The sequence below is a fragment of the Pectinophora gossypiella genome, chromosome 21, assembly GCF_024362695.1.
Source record: "Pectinophora gossypiella chromosome 21, ilPecGoss1.1, whole genome shotgun sequence".
Taxonomy (NCBI): Eukaryota; Metazoa; Arthropoda; class Insecta; order Lepidoptera; family Gelechiidae; genus Pectinophora; species Pectinophora gossypiella.
Window position 1 is genome coordinate 871,441 of NC_065424.1, and position 21,094 is coordinate 892,534.

General features: G+C 41.1%; 2 protein-coding genes and 1 long non-coding RNA gene across 4 annotated transcripts; 1 reads left to right on the top strand and 2 right to left on the bottom strand.

The window, feature by feature from the left end:
- Positions 1–3,645: 3,645 nt before the first annotated feature.
- On the bottom strand, positions 3,646–6,519 carry LOC126376805 (uncharacterized). Its single transcript, XM_050024351.1, has 5 exons — positions 6,292–6,519; positions 5,803–6,111; positions 5,062–5,598; positions 4,659–4,985; positions 3,646–3,699 (listed from the first exon to the last, which is right to left on the bottom strand). Exons 1-5 carry the CDS (start codon positions 6,517–6,519, stop codon positions 3,646–3,648), a joined length of 1,455 nt encoding a protein of 484 aa, XP_049880308.1.
- On the bottom strand, positions 4,158–19,127 carry LOC126376683 (uncharacterized). 2 transcript variants are annotated; one of them, XM_050024235.1, is made up of 3 exons: positions 18,733–19,127; positions 10,784–10,900; positions 4,158–10,746 (listed from the first exon to the last, which is right to left on the bottom strand). In XM_050024235.1, exon 3 carries the CDS (start codon positions 7,974–7,976, stop codon positions 7,167–7,169), a length of 810 nt encoding a protein of 269 aa, XP_049880192.1. In that variant the 5' UTR covers positions 7,977–10,746; positions 10,784–10,900; positions 18,733–19,127; the 3' UTR covers positions 4,158–7,166. The 2 variants fall into 2 exon arrangements, with proteins under 2 accessions (XP_049880192.1, XP_049880191.1); XM_050024234.1 differs by having other exon boundaries at positions 4,158–10,900.
- LOC126376765 (uncharacterized) lies at positions 19,125–20,572 on the top strand. The gene is made up of 2 exons (XR_007567745.1): positions 19,125–20,155; positions 20,363–20,572. It is a non-coding gene; the product is annotated as an uncharacterized LOC126376765 (long non-coding RNA).
- Positions 20,573–21,094: the final 522 nt, after the last annotated feature.

Below are 21,094 nucleotides of genomic sequence, written 5' to 3' on the forward strand. Positions count from 1 at the left end.
TGTCGATATATGTTGTCATTGTTTTTTTAGGCGGTTTATAAGCGTGTGACCGGTGGCCCGCAACTCCGTCCCACGCGCCGCCAAATCTTCGTAATTTTTTATTCTGGTAAGTTATAAAGGGTATAGCGAGGTAATGAAGACGAAATGGCCCCCACGGCCCATGACGGAATTATCATTTGTACTGGTATTGGCACTCTAAAAGAATACGAAACGTAAGGTCGTTGACCCCCTTGATCTGTCTTTGAGATATTCGAGAAAATTCGTACGCGCGCAGTTTTTTCAAAATTTTTTTTCCGAAAAACTGTAAAAGCTAGAAGGATTGGACCAACTGTTTTATTATGTCCACCGTGCCAAAAAAATATATAATTCTCTTTGATTTATATACTTACACCACACAAAAACTGATCAAAATCAAAGAGGCGCTTCTTGAGTAATTATGAATTTACTTAGTGTGCGTACGGCTGGTATGAACTAATTAAAGAGGTCGCTTTTAGATTAATTATTATAATTACATGTTAAACATAATTTTAATCATCATCGTCACTATTTTCATTTATTACAACATTGATTGCATCATTTGAAAATATTTTCGACAGAATTTCAGCAGGACGTAAAATGCGAGATAGACATCTCGCATGAGCTAAATAATATAATTATTACACTTGCGACATATGAAAATCGACTTGCGAAAATCGTATTCTGGGCAAAAGATGGCCTAAATGGGGCCAATTTATGGTACGAAAAATAATGCCACTATTATGAAGAAAGTGTTACAGGATGCTAAACTTAAAACTCTATTACGTCGAAATCGTGGCCCAGCAAAATCAACTATAAACCCGTTCGTAGTACAGATTGTAAACGGTTTGCATAAATGGGTTTACCTCTTTTGCCTTGGTGAAGACTTTCTTCAAGTTTTTATCATGTTCTTGTTGTGTTGAGCCAAATACTAATATGTCATCAACAAAAATTATTACTCCAGGTAAATCCTGAAATATGTTAGTCATTACTCTATGAAATATTTCTCCACTAGAGTTAATACCATAAGGAAGTCTAAGGAATTTATACCTGCCATATTGAGTATTGAAAGTAGTGAGTTTACTGCTTTCTTCATCAAGTTTCAGCATCCAATATCCTGAGTTAGCATCTAATTTTGAAAAAATAGAAGCACCAGCCACTTTTGATCTTAAGTCATCAAATGTTGGATAAGGATAATGAGGTCGCTTTATAGCTTTATTTAGATTTCTAGGATCTAAGCATAATCTCAATGATTTATCAGGTTTTTCAACAGGAACATATTATGAATTTACCCATCGTGTAGGTTCAATTACCTTTTCGATTACTTTCAAATCTTCCATTCTGTCTAGCTCATCCTTTAACTTAGTTTGTAAAGCATAAGGAATACGTCTAACAGGACATATTTTGGGTTGTATTGATTCATCAATATCTAAGTGAATGGTCATTGGCAAACAGCCTAATCCTTCGAAAGTATTAGCATATTTGTTAATAAGATTTTTTACTGACCTTTGTTGACATTCTCCAGTGTTGACCTTGACTGTATTGTTAGTAGTTTCATGCTCACTGAAGTTAGTATAGTCATCATGCGTAGCATTTTTAGTAAGTTGAAACAGTCGTTTCACAATTCCAAGTTTCTCTGAGGTTCTCCAACCTAGTATTGTTTTACATGGATGTTTTACTACAATAAAATAGATGTCTGCATTAGAATTAGTCTCCAAATTACAATTTAATTTTACACTGCCAATATTTTGATTGATCCTTCAAGTTCGATAATTCACAACTTCTTGCCAGATTATTCAATGCTGTACAATATTCATCCAATGATTCATCTTGTTTCTGGTATCTTGTAAAGAAATTATATCTTTCCACTGTCGTATTCATACATGGGTTAAATTTTTGATCAAATTTTAAAATAACATCGTTGAGTGAAATTTTCGTTCTGTCCATATTGAATGAATTGAATATGTCGATTCCATCATCTCCTAATGAATTCAAGAATAATGCCACTTTTTTCTTTTCCGGAATATTATCAAAATCATTTGCATCCGTATATATCAAATTTTTTTCTTTCCACATTCGCCACAATTCAAAATTGCTTTTGCCGTTATTCCTTTGTGTGCCGCCATTTGCAAAATTTAACGGTCTTAGGTTAGACATGGTAATTATGTGCTTTACCTGCTCCGTTGACATATTTCTTTTTCTTCCGACTTTACTTCTGACACCATGTGTGATGTGGTCGTGTGTGGATGAGGAGCTGGCCGAGGGACTTCAAAGAAACCACTTTATTTCAGACATTATTTATTACACGTCCAACATACGTGTGTTCGGTACAGACTTGAGACGAGAAGTGTAGTGTTGCCATAAGACAAATATACAACAGATTTATTTTAGAAAAAGTCATAAAACATTGTGTTACATCACCAACGGAACCATCTGTAGTTTTAAAACAAGTTTCTATGGTTGCGAAACCCTATACACCGGAGGAAGCTTTAGGTCTTATTATCGACCGAAAACTGAGTGTAGAGACATATAAAATTTTGAGACAGGATCTGATGAGTCGAGGTTATTCCGCTTACCCTCCTTACCATGAAATATTAAACGCGAGAATAACATGTTACCCAGCAGAAGAGAAAAGTGTTTCAGAAATAGAACCGTCAGTTTCGTTGCGTGGACTTCTTACTCAGACTCTTTAACGAATTGTTCAAAGTTGTGATGATAGTTTTGTCGAATATTGTAACAGAACAGGCAAGCAAGAAGTCTCGTGCGTATTTGAAGGGTCCTGAATTTTCGATGGGGGCACAGGCCAAGCATTATATAAGCAACGCTTCTCTGACGGATATGTTTCCATAAACGAAAATAGGCTTTTTGCCACGACTTTTGTTCCCTTACGTATAGTAATGGACAACCACTATATTACCTATTGCTATTGTTATTTATTTTGCCTATTGTGCTAATTCTATTTCTCTTTTGTTTTGTATTTTGTTTTTTCCTGTTTGTGCAATAAAGTATTTGTTATGTTATGTTATGCCTGGCTCAATCCTACACCCCAATCGTATACATTTTGGCGACCGCTCCATATTCAGAACAGAAAAGAAACTAATAATCTTATTATCGAGGAAAAGACTTTGATAGAAGAGCAAATTAAACGTTTGACTCCTATTACGGTTGAAACCACAAAAGGAAATCGTATAACATTTGGTCGCAACTTAACTTTGAGTGTAATCGACGGCAAAGTCCTCAACATTATTATTGGAACGTCATCACAGCTAAGATGCCCATTTTGTAAACTTACAGCTAGTCAATTTAATGATATGGCGATATCTTACAAAGCCAACCGTAAAAGAAAATATGCACCACGGCATCAATCCGTTTCATGCGTGGATACGTATTTTTGAGTTTTTATTGCACCTCAGTTACAAGAACGATCCGTTAGTACGAAAATGGAGGATCAATAAGAGTAGCAGCAAAACAAATATTATGTTTTAATAAAAAAGTTACAACAACAAAGTTAATAAAAAAATCATTTTCGTAAACTCAGCTACGAAAGTGGATAAAATATTTATTAATTAATAACCAGTTATGAACAGAGAAAAACGACAAGTAAATTCCATTATCGTAACTGGTTATCAATCAAGAAAAAACATCCATGTTCATATCTGGTATTAGTAACGAAAACACCGACGACTGGTAACGAATTAAACTTTATTCACATTTTCACATTGTATTTATAACCTACGGTGGCGCTAGTAGCGCACTAAACTAAAACCCAAATGTTCAAGACAGCTGACAAATAGCAACACTACGAAGTAGATTTTAAAAGAATAAAATGTCAGCTGTCAAGAATGTTTGTGTGCAAAATAGTTTACTCGTTAGGATATAAATTAATTAGACGTTTTATTAGAATACATACAGTGATAAAATAGTTCTTAACTAATTAACAAGACATTTTACAATGTAACATGAACTACAAGTTTTAAATTATAATAATGCAGTGAGAAAACAAATATCAAACCTAACACTGGTTACCAAAGATGAGTTACGAACGTGGATTAAAGGTTTTTTTCGGATATCATCATTTTTATTTAAGAAAATAATTTGTTTGTATTAGTGTTTGTGATTTTGCTTGAAAATAAAACAAAATATAAATGAAAATAAATTTATTAAAAAATAACAAACATAACATTCTTAAAAATAGTTTTATGATCGAACATTGTACATGCAAAGTTCACAATTCAGTCAATTTCGAACGTCGTATCTTCCGATTCTTGATCAGAAGACAGTACTTTAAAGATAATTGGGAAATGCATTACGCATACCACGCCGCCCGGGGACGACGACGTGGTTATGTGGGACTCCCCGGGTGTCGCCACCCGGTATACCCACTAAAACCCAACGGTGTTCCTCCTTGCCGCCCTGTGGCGGGGATACGGGAACGCAATTGCACACAACCGCGTCCGCGCCGGCGGATGCCCTTTGGGGCCCAGCGCCCATGGGAGCGCGTCAAGCGCCTACCCCTCCGCCGAGGGCTGCCCGGAACACTTGGGGAGCCCTACAGCACGAGACCTATGTTGTGGACGGCGGTCCCCCGACCACCGTCCACAGGTCCCCGTCAAGGCGGCGCTTGGTCGATGGCGACCAAGTACGCCCGTCGCCACCATCCCGGTCGCCTGCGGCGAATCGGGAGCGAGTCGACAGCGTCTTCCCGCTCCCTCTCCGCCGCTTCCGAAGGTGGCGACCGCTCTCCAGGCCTGCTCGCTGCCGCTCATGGCCCTAACCATGGCCGGCAGCGAGAGGTCAGCCCCTATTTCTGTGGACACGGCAGCGCGAGGGACCGCCCAAGCGGGGCACTCCTCGCGCGTGTGTCGTGCCGTGTCCACTATGCCGCCCACACAGTGGTGGCATTCGGCGTTTGGCTCCCTGCTGACCACCCCAAACAGATACTCACCAAAGCACCCATGCCCGGTGAGGATCTGCGTGAGGTGGTAGGTGGATGCGCCGGGGCACTCGATCCAGTTCCGAAGGACTGGCCGAATCGCCCCCACTTACGGCGAGACGGTGAACGAGCACACGCTCAAAGAGCTTGCTCATCTCGCCGAGCAGCACGATGGGTCGGTAAGCGGACGGCCGGTCAGCTGGACGCCCATCCTTCCGAAGAAGGACCAGCTTGCCCTCCTTCCAAGAGCTGGGGAAACGACCCTGCACCAGACATTCGGTGAATAGGGCCCGAACATGGCTCCCCAGCTCCGATAGTGCCAGGGCTAGCACCCGTCCCGGCACGCCGTCCAGCCCAGGGGCGGTCTTTTTGAGGCGGAGTTTCGCCGCGGCGTACCGCAACTCCACCTCGGACACGGGCAACACCTCCTCCTCCTCCGTGGCGACCACCGGCCGGGCAGACCCTGCCCGACTCGGGAATAGTGTTTGCACCACGCTCTCAACCAACTGGGGTTCGAGAGTCGTGGTGAGTGGCGGAGCCCAGGGCCGGAGCTTCCGCCTCACTGCCCGGTAGGGTCTGCCCCAGGGGTCCCGGTCTAGGATGGCAAGCCACTCCTCCCAGGACTCCTGTTTAGCCCGTGATATGGCTGTCTGGAGGGCACTACAGGCGGTCCTGTACTCGTTGTACAGGGCAACCTCCAGAGGCCTGTCACGGATGCGGCGCCTTCGGCATCTCGTATAGCAGCGGCGCGCAGCGACGCAGGTTTGGCGCAGTTGGTGCAGCTCAGTGCGCCATCAGTACACCCGCCGACGTGGGGGAAGCGGTCTGGCTCTAAGCATCGACGCATCGCATACATTCGTAAGCGATGCGCCGAGCAGCTCCGCTCCCGCATCCACGTCCCCGGGTGGGCCGGCGTCCACCACCCAGCCCTCCACAATGGCCGCCTCCTCGGCCAGCTCACGGTCCAGTCGACCCAGCACCCAGCGAGGGCCCTCCTCAATAGAGGAGCGAGTCACTGGCACCGTTGTGGGGGCAGACGTAGAGACATCGAACCGGATATATCGGTGATCCGACAATGTCTCCACGTCTACCTCCACCTTCCACCCTTGAACTCTCCGGGCCATGGAGGGGGTTGCGAACGTGAGGTCCACGATTGACCCCCCCTGCTGGCGGACACAGGTGTTATTGGTGCCCCTGTTCAAAATCACCAGGCCCGAAGTCACCGCCCAGTCTTCTAGCTCCTCTCCCCTCGCGTCCGTCGCGGGCGATCCCCAAGCCACGGATTTGGCGTTGAAGTCCTCCGCGGATCACAGGAAGAGAGGAGGTTTGCGCAATTAGCGCACCGACTTCCGCGAGGGCCCCTTCGAAGTCGGCGAGGGGCCAACTGCAACTCCGCCAACGACAGCCAGCACGCATCCCCTACCCTTCGCTACCTTATCGAAGGGGGGGGAGCCACTAGCGGCAGGGGCGAAGATGGCCACAGAGTTGCCGCCGTCGCTTACCCAGTCATCTCGGGTAGGGACCACGTATGGCTCAGCAACCACAGCCACGTGTATCAGCCACTCCGCCATGGTTTGGGCCAAAAGGTCCTGTGCCCTGGCGGAGTGGTTGATATGGGCCTGCAGGAAACGGATGGATGCCATTTATGGGTTGGTATCCATCCACTCCTTCTTGGCTTTTTTGGCCTTGCGTCGCCGCTGAGATCTTGACAGCGGCGCGCTTTTTCCCGCCTTCGGGGCCGTGGGCTTTTTGGCAGCAGAGATTCATCCATTGCTGCCAATGGAATGGGCTGCTTGTTTGCCCGCCGTCTCACAAATGGGGCAATGCGGCTCGGCGCTGCAGTTCTGCGCCTTGTGGTCCGGTTGACCGCAGCGGAAGCAGAGCTTGCTGCGGTCAACCTCACAAGAGCATTTAGCACCCAGATGTCCCGACTCTAAGCAGCGGTAACACCGCGTTGGCCTGGGCACGAGGAGCCTCACCCTGGCCGAGGTCTACCCAACCAGCACCCGGCCAGAGTCAGTCACTTTCTTGGCGGCCGCGATCGGGCAGCTGAGCCAGAGGGAACCGTCACCTCTCGGGCCAACGACGATCCTCCCATGCCTGATATCGCCGGCCGAGCGTCCTCCTTCCTGGGCTACTGCGTCAACCACATCGATGGCGTCAATCAATCAATCAATCAATCAAATATACTTTATTGCACACAACATACAAAACAGATTCACACAGATGAAGATAGATACAGCCGAGCTGCGTCAACCGAGTCGTCCAGTCCTGTGACGCGGATTTCCGCGCACTTCACTGGACGGACAACTTTGACCGCGTCAGGGCTGAGGACTTCTCGCAGCTTCTTTGCTAGCGAGTCCGCCTTCGCCGCCGAGTCCTCCCCTCCTATTTCAAGCAGGCGCGCACCCGTCGCTGCCCTGCGGAACCTCATGCTGCTAATCCCGAGGTCCGCGAGGCGAACGCGCTGCTTTGCGTCAGAGAGGATGGATGCGTATGTGACGCCTCTCTCCTCTACTCCCAGTACCACCAAGGTCAGTGTGACCACCGCCGTGCTAGGCACCCGGAGTTTGGCCTTCTTCGGAGCTTGTTGGGCTGGCACCGCGGGTCGGGACTTTTGCAACTCCTTTGCCTGGCTCGCCTTAATCTTGGCCTTTCGGCCAACGACGACGGTCCACGGGACCTCTTCAGGCGCGGGAGCAGGCTGATTCCGCATCTCTGCAGCCTCCTTGGCAGCCAGGCTGCTCTCCCTCTTTTTGCCCTTCCTCCCCGCAGGGGGGTTAATGAGAGCCTGACTATTGCTGATAGCCTCCTTGGCGACCTTCCTGACCAGCTGGGCTGTGTTTGGCCTGGTCACAGGTGCGGCACTGCTGCCAGTAAAAGCAACCAGGGCTCCTGCTGTTTCTTTATGAGCAGGGTCTGCTCTGGCAACTTTACCATCCGCTGCGAGCGGGGGTCTTTGACGAGGCTCTGGGAGAAGGCGGTCCTCAATTCCGGCCAGCCGAGCGTTCAGCATATTGCCAAACATCTCGGCATTGGCGCGAGCCGCATCCTCCAGCAGCTTTTGGAGGCTTGACTCCTGTGACGGGGCTGGCCGCTGCCGCAACTCTTTTAAGTCACGGCGCAGATCGTCAACCTCTTTCGTCAGCTGAGTATTGGCGGCCTCCAGCCGTGCAACCTCCTCTGTCTACTTTAAAGATAATCAATTATGGTGCTTTAACTTCTAGAGAATCATGAATTGGTATGGTTAATTTCTCTGCAGTTGCAGTTTTTGTATTGATGAAAGGACATGTCCTTTCAACACTGAAACTGCAACAGCAACCGGTAAATACGAGAAAACGAGGGATACAGAAAACAATAGAGTTAACATCAAACCCATACATTAACGACTTAGAAGAAGCTATTCAGACACGAGCAGCAAAAATTTAATTCATGATATTGATTTGTTTATAATGGTTGCACTGATTTATTTCTACATATTTATCCCGTGGCCTGTGGCCTGTAGCCTACTTATAATGTCAATATCATTAGCGTGGACTTTTAGACAAGTCATTGCAGGAGGTTACTAAATACAGCCAGCAGACCTACTAAGTAATATTTTGTTTTTATTTACTTTTCAATGAGCAATTAACCTTTGCATTTGTTTTGATTGACTCAAGACAATGCACGTAAAGGTACGGCTATAATAACATTGTAGGAATCAATACAAGTTAGTCGCTTCTGCCCGCGATTTCATCTGCGTAGTATAAGTACCTACTTGTTTAAGGAGAATTTCCGTTAGGTATGTAAATTGTAAAATATCAAAATAAAATAATCAAGCACAATACAATAATGCTTTGTCACGCACGACACAATTATGATCATAGTTTTTTTTATTATCTGCAACCTCTCTAATAAAATTAGCTCAGTGCTTTCCATTTCAGCTTCAACACTTTCTTTTTTTCAGATAAATAAATGGCAAAACGGAAAAGTCTAAAGTATGGAAATATTTTACTAAAACTCCTAAGGAAGGACTTGCACAATGCCTTAAATGTCCCAAAAAGATTTCCACTAAGGGCTCAAACACAACCGGGTTAGTAAATGACCTTGAACACATTCGTAAGATTTCTATAAAAAAAAACACAGAAAGGAGCATCCACTTCAGCTGGCTATAGCGCTGATAACCGTGATGAACACAGTCGGCAGATCCAAAAACATTTAAATCAATGCTTCAAAAGACTTTACATGTTTGATTTTATTAGATTTTTTATTGTTTAAAATAATTTATTGTAGGTTTTTGTTTAATGAAAAATTTCAATTTGATTATTTAAGATTTGCTGTGTTGTTAACAGCTGGTAAGTCATAATCATAATACTTCCTTATTTTTTTTTTATCTATCTACGCTCGATAGCTTGCCTCGTCTTTATTGCGAATCCAGTTTTATGTTCACGTAGTTTTTGTAATTATTTCACAATGAATTAATATTGAGCACATTCAAGATCAAACGATCAAGAGGTGTTATTAATGAAATATGTCAATATTTAAAGATAGCTAGATACTGTTTTTCATTGTTAATAATAAATATTAATACATACATAATTATAATTCTGTTATAGGTTTGAAGCTCAAGTTTTTTACTTTGTGCACTAAACTCGTCGAGGGGAAAAAATCCGGAGAAAAAATAAATGGGATGTTGAACGACGCAAAAGAGTGCTTTGGACTTCAAGGAATAAAGCTCCACCCTGTGACTGATGCTGGATCAAATGTCCAACGAGCGATTCGACTTGCGGATCTAGACTCCCATTTGTGCTTAAGCCATGGTTTACATAACCTGGTGACTGTAGATGGAATTGACAGTGTACCCGAATTATCATCATTGGTCAAAAAATGCAAAAAGATAGTCATGACGGTTCGCTATCGTTTACCAGAGTTAGAACGTTCTGCTAAAGAAGAACAACTAAAAGTTTTACAATCTATGGAAGAAGTATCAAACCATTTAGAAATGGATGAAAATCAGCCAATTGTTAATGAAGAGCCCGAACCATATTTGGTTTGCGAATCGCCATCAGCGATGAATTCGGTAACATAAATCATGTGCCGACTATCAAAACTTCTTCACCAACTCGTTGGCATAGTGTGCTAGCTATGCTAGAAAGTTTGGCACATTTTTGTAACAGAGAACCAGTTAATAATTTATGCTGTCAGAGATAGGAAAGAGAGAAAGGGAGTGGAACATATTAGAAGATCTTGTCAGATTTCTACGCAAATTCCGTGAAGTCGTAGAAATGTTATCAACACAGAAGACAGCTTCACTGAATTTAGCACTGGTGTTTAATCTGGAAATCAGGGATATCCTTAATTCAGTGACAGATGAAGAAACGCTTGTAATGGTTCAGCTCAAGAACAAAATGCTGGCAAAGTTAGAAAAAAGATTCCCAATCACTGAGAAAGTTGTAGTTGCGGCGCTGTTGGATCCTCGGTTTATAAGCCTGACTCAAATAGATACGTACTTGGAACAAAAGAATAGTACACGTGCTGCATTTCTCGCTGAGTACATAAAAAAAGATATTGAAGTTTCAAGAGTATCCGCGACCGTGGTTTCTGCTGACTTAGTACTAGCTCTGCCGATGATTCTTTATTGGCAAAATTAACACGCAAACACAGCAGCAGCACCACATCCAGCGTAAACGTAAATCTTGAATGTAGCGAAGCTGATCAGGAGTGCTGGCGCTACTTGACAGCAACTACTGCAAGCGATGTCGTAAATGAAGACATTTTACAATACTGGAGGGGGAAAAAAGAAGCTTTTCCTCTTCTAACTGGACTTGCAAGGGCTATTCTCGCAATTCCAGCTACCAGCACACCCAGTGAGAGGGTGTTTTCCATTGCTGGACTTACCGTAACTGCGAAAAGATCGCGATATAGCCCAGGACGCGTGAATAAAATTATTTTTATTCATAACAATTACGATTTCTGTAAAGATAAAGAACACACACAGTAATAAATGCCTAATAAAAGTTTTCATTCAGTCATACGCAATTATTTTTCTTTAATTTAGTTACTCAAAATACTCGTACTCAAACCTACCTACCTACTGCTGAAACTGGATAGCTCCTAGATTTTTATTAAAAAATACCTACGCCGGCGCGGCGTCGCCACGCCGACCCCGATAGGCCGGCGCGTCGCCGCCGGGTAAAAGTAGCGCGGCGCGCACGTCTAGCCCCACATCAGTACTTTACGTAACTTCTTGAAAAGTTACTTAGATTCATACACACATAACATAAACAGCCTATATACGTCCCACTGCTGGGCACAGGCCTCCCCTCAATCAACCGGAGGGGGTATGGAGCCTACTCCACCACGCTACTCCACTGCGGGTTGGTGGAGGTGTTTTTACGGCTAATAGCCGTTGACTTAGATTCATATTTTGTCTTTTTGTTTCAGTAGACGATTAGATAGCCTAAAATGGAATCCATTAATTCTTCTGGAAGAAAACGGTCAGCCAATGTCAGTGATAGTAGTCCACATTTTAGTAAAAGAAGATTAGCAGTTGCGCCTAGTGATGGTAATTTTTAGTCACTTGTGTCTTTCTGGGTGGATTGTGAGGACCCTAGTGGTTCAGAGGCAGAAGATATCGATGATACGTTTACTCCGGAGCAACATATAAATGATGTGGATTCCCTCAGTGACCCAGAGCCTGAAAACCATGATGAGCAAGAATCATTATCGGAAGACGACATTCCATTGCCATCTTTTCAATTTTATTATGGTAAAAACCGCTACAAATGGGCTCGCCGACCCCCAACAAGAGCGTTTAGAACTCCTCAACACAACATTATGAGACGGACTAATTATTCTAATTTCACAGCAAATGAACCTAAAGACCCTTTTTCTATAAGGTGTAAGTACATGGATGAGGAGATGCTACAGGAGATACTCAAGTGGACTAATGAAAAGATGAAGGAATATCGGACCAAATTTGCGAAAGAGAATCGCTCAGAACTTAAGGATTTGGACATGATAGAGCTCTATGCTTTTATTGGTCTTCTTTTTTTCACAGCGGTGTTCAAATCTAATCATGAAAACGTTGATTACATTTTTGCAACTGACGGTACCGGAAGGGAAATATTCAGGTGTGTGATGTCGAAAAACAGATTTTTATTTATTCTACATTGCGTTCGATTTGATAACCCTTGTGATCGTGAGGAACGAAGAAAGACAAAATAGCAGCAATTTCAAGCTTGTTTACAAAATTTGTGCAAAACTGCCAGAAAGCTTATAATGTCAGCGAGTATGCTACCGTGGACGAAATGTTGGTGCCTTTTCGTGGACGCACCCATCTTATGATTTATATGCCGATGAAACCGGCCAAGTACGGGTTAAAATTAATGTGTTTATGTGACTGAAAGAATGGTTATTTCTATAACTGTTACCTATATATATATATACTGGACGTGGATCGGACGGTGAGGGATAATTTGCGTTTCAATTAATAAGACAATTCAATCTCAAGAAATATATACAAAACATAACAAAAAAGTGGACTTCCTGTGTTAAAAGTATGCATCGGCGCAATCAAACTGCGCAGTTAGCATGCACAGGGAAGATAAGTCAACGTACAAACTTGGGTTTCGCTGACGTTGCAGGCGGCAAGGTTGTAACGCTATTCGCTCACCTTTAAAGAATACGTTTTTTGATAGGTGTCGACTCCCATTCTTGGCCGTTTTAAGGCTGATGCTGCAGTTTTCACGGCGCGACAAAGTGTCGCAAGCGGCTAAGGATGTGGGAGTCTCCCAAAAATCAGCGGTTCAGATTTACCATTTTCTGAGAGAAATGTGTGACGCTGCGGAAGCTCACGACCGGGAGCTTCTGGGTGGCCCGCAAGATGTGGTAGAGGTCGATGAGTCGCACCTCTACAATAATAAGTACCATTGCGGCCGCCTTTTGCGGCGTCAGAGTTGGAGTTTTGGGTGCCTCAGCCGGCTCACTCGGAAAATTCATGTTGAGTTAATTCCCTATAGAACCAGGCGCACACTCGAGCCAATTATTATGGGAAATGTGGCCTAAGGGTCTGTGATAATGTCCGACATGCACCGATCATATACAGGACAATATACGGGGTGTAGGTGCGGGCTGTCGTGAGTCAATGCACCGTTAGTCTTTTGTTTATCTCCTTTTGTGTAATACGTAGTGTCAATTAAGCGCGCTCGCTGACATGGCATCGCGATGTAAACATTCGACTTTGACAATAAAAGACAAATTGCGGATTATAGAAATGTAAGATAAGGGTGACAGCTACCCTGTCATTGCTCGGAAGTTTGGTACAGGCAGGCCAACTGTAGGCGACATAAAGAAAAACAAAGACAAACTCTTGAAGTTTGTTAGCCTAACAGAACGTGGTCCCGGTGTACGAAAAACACTGAAGAAATCGGAAAATCCAGTTTTAGAAGATGCTTTGTTTACGTGGTTTTTGCAACAAAGGCGATTGCATGTTCCTTTAAGTGGTGATATGATTTGTGAGAAAGCTCGAATTTTTCATCGCCAAATCACAAACTCCAATATCGGATTTAATGCAAGCCGGGGATGGTTAGACAAATTTAAAAAACGCCACGGAATAAGACGTTTAAAAATGGCCGGTGAGAAACTGTCAAATGATGAAGCCGCTATCGGACCATTCCAACTAGACATTCCAACAACATTCTTGGCCGTTTTAAGGCTGATGCTGCAGTTTTCACGGCGCGACGAAGTGTCGCAAGCGGCCAAGGATGTGGGAGTCTCCCAAAAATCAGCGGTTCAAATTTACCATTTTCTGAGAGAAGTGTGTGACGCTGCGGAAGCTCACGACCGGGAGCTTCTGGGTGTCCCGCAAGATGTGGTAGAGGTCGATGAGTCGCACCTCTACACTAATAAGTACCATTGCGGCCGCCTCTTGCGGCGTCAGACTTGGAGTTTTGGGTGCCTCAGCCGGCTCACTCGGAAAATTCATGTTTAGTTAATTCCCGATAAAACCAGGTGCACACTCGAGCCAATTATTTTGGGAAATGTGGCCCAAGGATCTGTGGTAATGTCCGACATGCACCGAGGACAAAATAGATCAAAATATTTTTTCAAGTCCTAACTCATAGTGCCCCCTACATATTTGAAAAAATTTACAAGTCCCTTCGCCATACTAATTTCATTAGAAAAGTCGGCTATGTCCATGGCCCATACAAAATGGATCAATTTTTTTTAAGTATATCGGAAGGTTTTAAATTCCGATATTAGAGCGAGATCTAATATCGGAAACATAGAACACGTTCAGCTGCTTGTCTTCCCGGGCATGTCGTAAAAACCGACAGAGGGATTGTTTCCTCTAACATGATGGACTAATGTTATGGGCGATAGGCTGATCCCTTATCACCATAAGGTTCATCATATCCAGCTTAGGACTTCGTATCAACAGTGGCTGCAAGTTGTCTTTGATTACTTGTGGCTCTGCCCACACCGTTAGGGATTATGGGCGTGAGTTTACGTATGTATGTATGTATGTCTAATATCGGAATTTAAAACCTTCCGATATTGCATGCCCTACTAAGTGCTCAGGTTATATTATATATACCATGGCTATTCAAGTACTAAGAGAGATCTAAAATAATGCTTTATTATATAAATGATGCTGATATAAAGGCTATAAAATAATATTTAGGTGACGAAAAAGTTATACCTTTAAAAGGAACTATGGCTGTCCATCAAATTGTAACTACTGACAATGAGAATCACGTCAAAGATAGAGACATAAGTTGTCTTTGTGTCAAAAATAGAGGTCCATGTATGTGTTTCAATATCAAATCCATTGTCTAACACAATAATAATGGTTTTATGAAGTCTTTAGAACATGTGTGACTGCAGTAAATGTTAGTTTTGAAGCAACTTATTATTAAGTTTTAGCTTAAAAAAACCGTTAGGGGCCGTATTATCAACCTGCCCACACACTGCACTTATTAGATTCATAATTATATCCTTCCGTGTGACTGATTGTTAATGTTTTAATAATAATCGAAAGTTGTTGAATGTCACACCTGCGAGATCTATAAGTTGCTCATCATTACGTATCGATGAAAACCCAGTAAAATCTGATTTTTCGGTTGAAGTTGCCATATCTATATATCGCCCTTTATACCGCATTAGCACATCTACCGGTATCACATATACCGGAAGGATTTCTCTCAATAAATTTTGAAATCATAACAAACGTTGAGAAATGGGATGCTTTTATCCATTATTTCACAAAGCAGTGGATGAAACCCGAAACGTTGAATGCTGTTTCTTGTCATGGCGATCGTCATCGGATAATTAACGCTTTTGGAGGGATGGCATTCACGTTTGAATAAAATAATTGGCAAGAAGAAGCCCAACCTTTTTGCTTTTCTAAAAGCTACTAAAGAAGAAAGCTTCAAAATTGAGCACGAGCTGCGCAGAAATGCACAGCATATGGATCCATCCAATAAACGGTCAATGAAGGAAAAAGTTACTGATGAACGGATAACAAAAATAACTCAGGATTATTTAGATGGACTAATTGATGTAGGATAATGTTTAGACAGACTTAGCAAAGTCAGATTTTTTTAATTGATGTAGGACAATGTTTGGACAGACTTAGCAGTCATTCTCTTAGTTTTATTCAAGTATGAAATAAAAAAATATCCTACAATTATGTTTTTCATTGTACTAGTAATTGGCATACATATACGGGTAAGACTCTAAAAATGAGGAAAGTTGTCATAGTGCGATGTAAATTTTACAAAAATAAAATAATCGGCTTTATGAGATTGTCGGCACGCAGCGATAAGTTGTATCAAGATTTATATTAGTAGACATTTTGCAGAAAGTCGGCATTCAGCTATTAGACCTAAAAAACTCGTCACATGGCAACGTCAAAATGTTGGCTCTAAAATACGCAAACAAGTTTTTTCTGAGATGTTTGCTGAAGCTTGGCATGCAACAAAGTTAGATGTGATACGCAACGGATTAAAAAAGGTGGCATTGAACCGTTTAATCCTAATGTCATCCCAATGTTAACTATGGACAAGGCAGAGTAATTTGAATCCTTTGCCTGCTGTGTAATAAACTTAAAAAATATGTACCCTCCCTCTCTCTCGTCTCGCTCGATGTCGTGCAATGACTGGTATAATTGTGAAATAAATAAAGGTGTCTTATTTCGGCAAATATCTGCGTTTAATTAGTAAATATTCAGTAAAATATCATAATACCCAAAAGAAAAATTTGATCCAGCCGCATATAAAAGGTTGTAACGCGGGATATTACTCGAATAATACCCGAGGCGCCATCTATTGGCCAATCGGGGAACAACGCGGCTCAGCCCGCGCCCCCGCAGAGGGACGCCAGAATCCGCGAGATTAAGAAAACATTATGGCCTTTTACCGGCTCGATTTCGCGACTATATTTAATGTTTAAAATGATTTACGCGAATTATTAGTACTAAGTGTGTGTCAAACTGATTGTGATTTAAAATAAGTGTTTTTCTCAGTGATTACGTGCAGTTTCTTGAACTTTATAAAACACATAAAAACAAATACACCCCACGGCACCCCGCCGTATCAAGGTGGCAAAAACATAATTCCAAACAGAATGCAATACAACCCAAAACTCTGAAGCAACTACGCACAGACAATATCAACTTATCTATATATTTTAATTTTTTTTATGTGATTTAAGTGCAATAAAGTTTTTGTATTGTATTTTTTTTGTATTCTCTATATTTTAATTGCACTGAAAGTTCTACGACACAATCGAACCCGGACAAGAAAACCTTAAGAACTGCTGTTGGAGAACTTCAAACAAAAACCGAACAATAAAACTAACAAACTCACAAAAGTTGTTAAAGGAGGAGAAGTAATAACACGCACATAAACAAAAAGAAATGGAAGTGAAGATTGCACAGGATAAAGCTATACAATAATTGACAGCTGATCATCAAATACCTGGATCATCAGGAACAACTAAGGTTTTGAACCGAAAAAGGAAGATATGATAAAATAAAAGATAACGCCCCTGTTGACGAAAAAGAAAAAGTAACAAAGAACAAGGAAAAGTAGTAAGAACAATAACAAGAAACCGAAAACTGACACTACCATAATAAAAACACCGTCATTAAAACAAGTGGATGTGGAGAGCTCTAAACTTTTAGATCTGGAGTTGGATGCAATAATCCAAGGTTTATCATCTTTTGATGACGGTATTAAGCCATGGACCTCAATCAATCGGAGGGGAGGCCTGTGCCCAGCAGTGGGACCTATATAGGCTGTTTATATATCTTGTATTAGAACTCCGCTCAAACTGTTATGAATATTATTGTGTCAATGTAGGTACCTACTTATAGCACAGGTTTTACCTAGAGTAAGTAGGCACCAGCAGTGCTTTACATTGTTGATTCTGTTACTATCAAAACTGTACCCATAGTTGTTAAGTTGATTGGTCCATTACATTTTTACTGTATTCTAGACTAGATTTAGAGAGAGAGAGCAAAACTTATCAAAGTGTTAATAATATTATTTGCCAATTGCCATGCCATAATGATAGTTTTAGTAAGTGAAGGGTGAAGTGCACTGCCAATAATTAGCACGATTCCCCTATCAAAGAATTTTGCCCTAAAAACATTAGGCAAAGAACCAGAATTTCTTGTTTAGTTAAACTTGTTTATTAATATTCTAATGTTTACATTTCCTACAATAAAACAAATACATACAGCAGGCTACCTGCATTAGCAGTAACCAAAAATAAAATTAAACATAAATGAAATAACCGGCCAAGACATCAGAATCAAAATATTTTAATCCATTTTTTGTTTCCTTCTGACAGCCACAGTGGAATCCACTAAATTTGCGATTTACACGTCCATCAAGTTCATTTCATTACTAACATTGACAGTACTCTCCTGTATAAATTTGAAAAAATTGGTCAACAGTAGTGGGTGGAATTAGGAGCCTCATTGTCCCATATTATTTTACCTCCAGACATCAATCGAATTGGTACTAAACTTGCCATGAAAATGCAAGAATCATCGAGGTGTTGATTCTCAAAAGTTTGTTTATAGTTGGATTGGTTCGATGTACAATGAAATGGGCAGCGCAGGACCGATCGTCGTGGAGATCCTTGGAGGAGGCCATGCCCAGCAGTGGGCGTCATACGGCTGATGATGATGACCATGAAATCCCCATTTTTAAACTACCTACTACGGTTAATTTATCATCTACATTACATATATGAACATCTTTCAACAAACAATTCATGGTCAGGTCTAACAGTGCCTGCAATTAAATTTGCGCACAACTATGAGATACCTAGTGTTATACCTTCTTTAGGTGGATAACATTCCTGTTTTGCTACTTGTATAAAATTATACGATGGAAACAAATTAATCTCTTGAGTGGTTTTTCTCAGAATTAGGTACATATATTGCCATTTTGACAATTTTAATGATACCTAAAGCCTTTTCTTTTTTTTGTATGTACTGACGTCAGGCTTGATGAGGTTGGTTTTCCACCTCACAACCGACACGATAGGAAGAAGGCTTTTCTGGAGATAATTTATCTTTTTTCTTCGAAAAAACAAAATCTTTGATACGCTGAACATCATGGAGATTTTTAATTAAGTAATCTACAATTTTAGCAATATCCTCATTGTTACTTTCTTTCAATTTATTAGTCTGGGCAAAGGTTAATTCATCGATAGAATGTGCAGAGATGTTCAGTGCGTCTTTTTTTTTGTTTTGAACCTAATTCATTAAATGGTTTTCTGGGACTTACAAGAGTAGAAGTTCCAATAGACTTCGTAGGTCTCGTCTCGTTGAAACAGACTTCTCAGGTGATATAAAAGAAGTGCTTGTTTCACTGAAATCTTGACTTGTCGTATTACAAGTTGATTTTATTATAAACTCTGGTCATTTAACTTCTAAATCCAACCACTCTGAATTATTTTTCAAAAAATCTGCGATCTTTTCGATCCAGCTTTTTGGAACCTTTTTTGAAGGTTATAACAATATTTGGAGCAAAATATTTTCAAATCTTTACAGTGACTTTCAATATATGTTCTGGCCACACGGTCTTCAACATATTAAACAACACTTTGCTATTTTTTAAACTACCACTACTTTTTAGTTCCAAAAAACAGTGTAGATTAGATAAACCTTCCATAATTAAGAAATGGAGTCCGGTTAATGTACATCCACGTAATGTACGACCTGATAATCCGTGTACATAACAATGTACACGGAATACGTGCGTGTACAATCCATGGTCGGGAAATATTGGCTGCGAATTATCAGTCCGTACACGGATTGCCCATCCGTGTAATGTACATCCAAATAATTGGAAGCCAAGATGGCGGCCACCTATTCTATCAGCCAATCAGGGGTCAGTATCATAGACACAAAACTCCATTGCTATGCGTCGTTTTAATTAGTTAACCGTGTAGCTACATTAGGCAATTTTTTATTATCATAATGTTAGACAAGGACAAAATATAGGCCCAATAGTGCCCTCAGCTTTATTTGTTGAAACCGACCACATTATATGGCTTTTTGGCGGGAACGGAAACGGTACGGCTGCTTTCTTCATTGAATAATCTAAATAATTAATACGAAATGGTGTTTAATGGTCGCATTAAGTTAGTCGGAAAACATTGGCGATAGTTTTATTATATCTGAATATTTAATAAACGAAGTGTACCTACCTATTTTCGCTTCGTTCCAACAAGCCGCTTCATTACTTATTAATTCGTTTCTTTAATTCGGACTTTTTTTTTGTTTCTTTAATTAGTTTATGCGGACTTTTGAGTTAATTCGTTTGGGGTTCGGAGTAGGAGTCTACTCCGAGGGTGGGGGCTTAGGTTTCATCATCATCACCTTTCATCTTTACATTAATCATCAAGAAAAAAAATACGTAAGACATGGCTGTATGGGCATAGTTCCCTTTGCCTTACCCTTTGGGGAAAACCAAAACAAATAACAATAACTTCAACCCAAATTCTGTCGCATCTATAATAAAATACAATAATTAACTTAATTTTATTGAATAAAAAGCCCAAAACTGATAAATTCCTCACAAAGTAAACGGTCAAGAGATGTTGAGACAATCTAAACTTGTAACATAAAGAGGAATTTATTTATATATCCACTACTATTACTTTGAGATTATTTTGTTGAATACGAAATGAGTTGAGAGCATTTAGGTATGTAATGAGTATTATTATAATATAATGTTACAAGATAAGTGACATCTTCAAAATTAGCTCATGTAGGTACTAACCCTTTTTAGTAAATAGAAGAAACAAGAAACTACTGAATCATGTTGGCTATTTAAAAAGCCAGTTACTTGATAACGACATTTCAAATATGTGATGCAGATAATGTTATTCAAATTAACAATCTCTTTTCAGTTCTGACGATCAAGAAGGAATATCACACAGGATTCATCATCATGCAAATGTTGAGGTTATGCTGCTCTACATCATACGTACTAAAGAAATAAATAAAAAGAATTAACGAAAATAACATAAGTGTGAGAGTAGAATCTGTGACGCCAACTAAAGTAATACATGAACAGTGTCTTCACCTATAATTAATAAATAATGTACTAGTGGAAATGAGACGTTGGTTTTTATAATTGGAAGTGGAATTTTATAATTATTTTCGATTCATCATCATCATCAGCCCATTAACGTTCCCACTGCTGGAGCACGGGCCTTCCCTACAGAGTGATAGGGAGATCGGGCAATAAACCATCACGCGGGCCCAGTGCAGATTGATGGTTATTATCAACTGCTAATGCAGCCGGGACCAATGGCTTAACATGCCTTCCGAAGCACAGAGGAGCTCGAGATGAAAACTTTTTTTTTTGTGGTTCGATTATGTTGAATAAATTAATCTTTAATCTCAAACATCTTTTTTACCTACTCTCCCAGTAATCATTTTTGGGTAGTGACAAGAATTGAGAAAAGTTGCTGCAATATATTATAATAGTTTAAACATATCAAAAGAATGAATGAATATCAACAGAGTTTTTAAACAAATGCCAAAAGTAAGTAGGCAAGTACATCAAACCATCTAAATCAGTGATCATATATGTTTGAGAAAGTTAAACAAATGTATCATAATAGAAAGTGGAATTC

Bases quoted from the DNA above. Each gene is read 5' to 3' on its own strand.
- LOC126376805 (XM_050024351.1), bottom strand. From the start codon at position 6,519: ATGGCGGAGTGGCTGATACACGTGGCTGTGGTTGCTGAGCCATACGTG. The intron at 5,599-5,802 runs GTATGCGATGCG...AGTGCCCTCCAG, and splicing joins TCGGCGCATCGCTTACGAAT to ACAGCCATATCACGGGCTAA. The intron at 3,700-4,658 runs GTACTTGGTCGC...ATTCGTTACCAG, and splicing joins CCGGGATGGTGGCGACGGGC to TCGTCGGTGTTTTCGTTACT.
- LOC126376683 (XM_050024235.1), bottom strand. From the start codon at position 7,976: ATGTTTGGCAATATGCTGAACGCTCGGCTGGCCGGAATTGAGGACCGC.